The sequence below is a fragment of the Gavialis gangeticus genome, unplaced genomic scaffold (assembly GCF_001723915.1).
Source record: "Gavialis gangeticus isolate Ggan-Ray unplaced genomic scaffold, GavGan_comp1, whole genome shotgun sequence".
Taxonomy (NCBI): domain Eukaryota; kingdom Metazoa; phylum Chordata; order Crocodylia; family Gavialidae; genus Gavialis; species Gavialis gangeticus.
The window spans coordinates 42,197,324-42,202,691 of record NW_017729031.1 but is presented as its reverse complement, the minus strand read 5'-3'; the positions used below and the strand labels follow the sequence as shown (position 1 = coordinate 42,202,691).

The 5,368-nt window shown below is 50.8% G+C and overlaps 1 protein-coding gene across 3 annotated transcripts in view; it reads left to right on the top strand.

Moving 5' to 3' along the window:
• The window catches only part of USP37 (ubiquitin specific peptidase 37), a 62,413-nt gene extending 57,619 nt beyond the window's left edge, over positions 1-4,794 (top strand). For all 3 annotated transcript variants that reach the window (XM_019522660.1, XM_019522658.1, XM_019522659.1), the window contains exon 24: positions 1,318-4,794. In XM_019522660.1, coding sequence (XP_019378205.1) covers positions 1,318-1,405 — 88 coding nt within the window. In that variant the 3' untranslated portion in view covers positions 1,406-4,794. The remainder of the gene's footprint in view (positions 1-1,317) is intronic.
• The last annotated feature ends 574 nt before the right edge of the window (positions 4,795-5,368 follow it).

The window sequence follows — 5,368 nt, the reverse complement described above, 5'->3', positions numbered from 1 at the left end:
AAAAAAAAAAAAAAAAAAAAAAAAGCCATTTCTCTCTTGCCACAGAGAACAGGATGCAAACCCAGGGCTAGAAGTTGCAGCAAAGCAGGCTTATCTCAGGAAACTTTTCTTCACTGTCTGAGCAGGGAGGCCATGGGAGAGGCACCAGGGAAGGAGAGGACTCTATTATTGGAGGCCTTCAAGAAAAGGTTGACCAGCCACTGGATGAGGATGATCTAGGCTCAGCAAGTGATCTGCTGTGGAGGTGTACCAGGCTTCTGGGCTTTACACATTGCCACACGAGGTTGAAAGGGAATCCCTCCATCGCCCCCTTTCTGCTACATGTGTCAGATGTGGGGGTTTTCTTAAGCTTTCCTTAGAGGCACTTGGAGTTGGCAGCAGCTCAGGCTGGGGATTTTGGCAGCTGTGCCAGTACTCCTGCTGGGACGTCAAGCTAGGGGGTCTTGCCCCTCTGCTCAGGGTCAAACCAATGCCACATTTTGGGTCAGGAAGGAATTTTATTCCATGGTCAGATTGATACAGATGGTGGGGGGTCTCAAACATATATTAATAACCCTTGCAGCAGCAGTACATTAGCTGCCACAGTCCCTGTGGCAAGTTTGGATGTCGTGTCATGTCAGGGCTGACAGTAGTTGTACTAAGAGGTTAGTCAGTAGATTTGTATAGGATGGTTTGAACAGGGCTGACTTGGGCAGGGGTTGGGCTAGATGTGACCTCTGGAGCTCCCTTCCAGCCCTACTTCTCTATGATTTCTATGATCTCCCTTCTCCTGACTACCCTCCTCAAAGTTGAGGGCTTCTCTGCGGATCTTAATTTTGTTCCTGCCCTAAGAGTCTGAGAGAGAGTCCTGTGATAGTGCACAAATCTACCATGAATATGTCCGGTTGCAATGAGATGCCAGCCTAGCGTTAAAGACGCATTTAAAGGAGGTGGTGTGGTATCGCAGCAGTATTATCTGTGTCAGTCCCACACATCTGTTTTCCCCTTGTTTTATCCTGTTTATCAGTGCCCTTGTTCCCTCCAACCGTTTCACTGGCACTAGCTAATTATTCTAGTTTTGTTGCCCTCTTCCCATCAAGTCTTAACAGTTGTTGTTGTCAAACTGTTTTGTAATAACCAAAAACTTAGTCCTGAGCTGCTTATGAATTCATGGGGCTGGGCATAGAGATCTGTGGGGTATCTCTGTTGGCTTAACTCCCATCATCTGGAATTTTTCTGAGGCCTCAATCCAACTTCTTGTTCACCACACCTGTCTTCAGCTTGTCCAGTCACTCTTTGGTCATTGATCTCATGATGTGCCTTTCTCCGCCTTCCTAGGGATATCTTTGAGGAGCTGCTAGAAGCAGAGAAGAACGCGCAGCCACTGAGCACGGAAGCGGGAAGGTCTGTGCGCCAGCCCCTGTGAAGAGCAGGGTACCTCGTTCCTCCTGACTGTGGGGAATTCTGAACTTGTGCCAGATGTGGAGGAGAACAAACTGCTCAGGGAGAGACGGAGCGTGAGAAACATGGGACTCTCGACTTGCCGAACCATGGGCTTGAGCCGCGCTCGTCAGCCTTGGCGTCCCTGAGAGCACCTCCTTTTGGGGGGTGGCAGGGGGAAGATTTTTATTGTTCTGGGAATAGCTTTGTCAGCGTGGAGCCTTAAAGAGTGACACCAAGCCACCAGACTACAGCTGCTCATGAACTGATCTCACAGTAGTGCAGAGAGACCAGACCTTCCAGGCCCATTCGCCTAGGACGTGCGAGTGGGGAGGAGAGTTGCATATCACTTGGCATTCTATTCTTTTTTCTTTTTCTTTTCCAAGAGCAACTGAAGCAATAGATTCTGTAACCCGGCCTGTATCGTGTTAGTAACATTCACTGGAAACCCCCCGACACCAAGTATCCTATGGCCAGTCTGCCCTGCTAGCTGGGGTGTCCGCATCGTGCCAGTCGAATGTGTCCTGACGTCAGCAGGATGGTAGACACTCTGGCGTTTCTTTGCAGTGCTGGGAAACAAAGTGCCAGTGCTGTGGCACGTATTTAAGACTCGGCTACGTTCCATCACCTTGCCAGAGTTCCTCGTCCCCCCGGTTTAACGCTATTATACGCACGTTTGGTTTTGTTTTGAACGTTTTATTCTCTGACTGCCTCTTTCCATAGCGTTGTTGCTTGGTGCAGCTCACAGAGGAAGCATCTGTCTCCATGTGCATGTTTCTCTCTGGCTTCAAACCACGTAGGGTTGCCTTGTTTTGACTTCGACAGCCGCAGCTGATGGGATGGGGTGGAAGGTAAGCTTTGACCTGTCGGCAGGTTCAGAAGTGAACCCTGGCCACGTGTCGTTGCACACCAGAAATTGTCATTCTGGCCCAGCCCCTTCAGAGTCTGCACATGCAAAGCTTTGTCTCTTTGTATCATCTCAAACTGAATGAGTGAAGAAAACCTGTCAGCAAGATTACCCTTGGATCACTCCATTAGACTGAGCCAAGGTTTCAAACTGACCTTCCAGACCCCCAGAACTGCCCAGAGAGAGATGTGCTTTCAGGGTAGCTATAAATCTATTGGGCTTTTAAGGAGTCTGGAGCATTCAACTGCTGTAAACCAGCTCCGTTGAGAAGCTTTGGGAACTTCAAGGTTAAGAAGAGATTTCAGGGCACATGTGTTTTACCTCTTCTATTTTCCTAGTTGACTTCAGTAACACAAAGCTCGTTTTATACCTGGTTTCAGTAAAACATCCCACAATTTGATTCTTATTAGCACCTTCAAACCATCTTTTATTTAACTTGGGCAGATGTTTCCTTCAGCTGCTGGGTTTTTTGTTTGTTTGCTGTTTGTTTTTTTGGGTTTTTTTTCTCCCAAATGAATTGTTATTAGCAACTGGAGGAGTTGATTGAGTTTTGCCCCTAATTCTGCCTCTTTGCAATTGGATTAACTGGTTACAGATGTTGAAGGGGTTTTATTTTTTCCCCCTTTCTTTGCTATCAAGGATGTTCTGTTTTAAAACTACCATGAGGAGTTTCTCAGGAATAAAATACCTAGAGCTAAGCGGATGTGTCTCTGATGACAGTGGGCATCAGATAGGGATGATCTGGGTCCACAGAGCTTCTGGGTGGAAGACTAACTGCAACCAAAGAAGTGGGGGGTCTTGCTAGGTGCTGGTCTTGCATTAAGCGGGCGTAGATGCAGACCTGCTACATGCATGGCAAAGCTTTGCCATTAAGATGATACAGCTCCGGCCGCCCACAGCGTGGTGTTATAAACCGTTCAAATTTTCCATTGTTGAAGTGAAGGTGCATAGAACTGGGGAGGGAGCAGTTCCCAGAGGACTTTGTTGTAGAGGCCCAGAGCAAAAGGTGGGGAGCATGGCATTAGAGCAGTCACTGTTCTCCACCGTGACTCGCCCCTTCCTCTGGTTTTTCCCCCAGTCTTATAAGAGCAGCTAGCGCTGGTGCTAAAAGTGTCAGGTCCACTAATGAACTGAGCAGGGAACTTAGTTCCCTCGGATCTAAGCCTGCAGCCCCCCAGATCCATCCGTGTGTAAATGCCTCTGGGGAGCCTGGTGCCACCTGAATGCCCCTCTGATGTGCGCATCTCAGGCTTGGTGCAAAGGGGCAGCTTGCAGCCGGGTTTCCCTGTTGGAGCGAAGACTACATTCTCACTTGAGTTGTCATTAGCAGCCAGTGAACGAGCTCCTGTGGGCCAGTGACCTTGCCCCCTGGAGCTTGCTGGTCTGATCCACGCCCAGGTGTCCCCAGCATCCTTCACTGTGCACCTCCCATGCTGCCTATCTCAGTACAATAACTTGACGCTGCTCAGCCTTAGCCACCCCGTATGGCCTTTACAGTCAGTCTGGTTTGTAGCTAAAAATGCTACAGGGCGGCTCCGATCCTCTGGGCCTCATGGTTTTAGTAGAAGCTCTTGCCAAGCCAGCTGGGAAGCAGGAGGCTTTTGGGGGGTAATACAGCGATGCCAGTAGGGCTCATGGGTGTGCCTAGCTAGCAAGGGTGCAGTGCAGGGTCCTCGCTCAGACCCGTATTCACCCCAGAGCCTGTTCGGTTTGGTCCAGTGACAGTTCAGTCTGGAAGGGCAGCGCGGGGGGCTCTTGCCTCCTCTCTTCCCCTCATCTTTTGTCAGCTTTCTGTTGATCTCGGTTTCGCCTCTTCCTTATATTTGCTTTGTGCAATAGCTGTGCTCATATCGGGAGTGGGGAAAGCAGAATTGCTGCTGGGCCCATCAGAGAGGTGCGTGCAGGGCAAGACTGGCCAGAGAGATGCGGTCTGTGCTGGAAGGATGCGTCTTCTCTAGCTGGGCTTTCATCCCATCCTACCTAGCGGGGGAGAGGACCTTTCCCTTCGCATGAGGGGTTTAACAGGGCTGCTACAGCCAACGGGAGAAACGGTGGGTTAGCCTGCATTACCTTCGTATGGACACTGAGGGCCCATGGCAAGGCTGGGGGCATCGGGCAGGACCAGGGGAGCAACAGGCCTCATCACTTCCTTTTCTAAACCGATCTAATTGGGGCTAGTAACCAATCACCAAAGACAGGATCCAGTGGGGGCCTTACCAGAGAACCTGCCTGCCACCTGGCTTGGTGGCTCTCAGGGTTGCAGGCACATGTCCTGCCATATGCGTGTGTCAAGGGGAGGCCACGTGACCATCATTGGGGCCCTTCCCTTCTTCCCGTGGAGCAGCACTTCTCTGTGTTTTAGCAGATCTGTTCCACTGGGATCTTTAGAGGTTTGCCCTCCCCTCCCCGTTTTTAAATTATGTGTAGATAAGCTTTTCTTTTGTGGAATTAAAACCTTTATCAACCCTCCCATGCTCCCATGTCTCCATTTCCCCTGCCCCATGCAGGCGACGGGGGTGGGCTGGCAGGAACGGGCCCCCAGTGCATCTGTGCTCAATGCACTCTTGTTCCTTAGTCTGGGACCTGGAGGAAGCAGCTGGTATGGTCAGTCTGTTACCCAGGAATGAACTTACTTTGTCTTTTAGTCTTTTAGCGAGCTTCAGTGCAATCCCGTGGGTGCTGGCTGTGGTAGAGTGGTAGTCCGCTCCAGCCCCACCTGGCACCCGCGGGTTGCTGTTATATCGGTGCCAAAATCCTGATGGCTGCAACCTAGTGCAGCTTACCCAAAGAGATGGGGACTCTCCATCCTTGGAGGTGTTCAGACAAAGCCTTGGCTGGGATCCACTTGGGGCTGGTCCTACTTTGAGCAGGGGGTTGGACTGTGATTACCTGCGGTCCTTTCCCACCCTCATGCTCTGATTTTATTGCAGTACCTGTTCTCGTTGCCCATTTATGACATTGGGCGGCTAAGGGGGTTTGTTAAGGCTCCACTCCTTGCTAACCCCCCCCCCCCCCCCCCCCCCCGTCTTGGCGCCTGGTGGG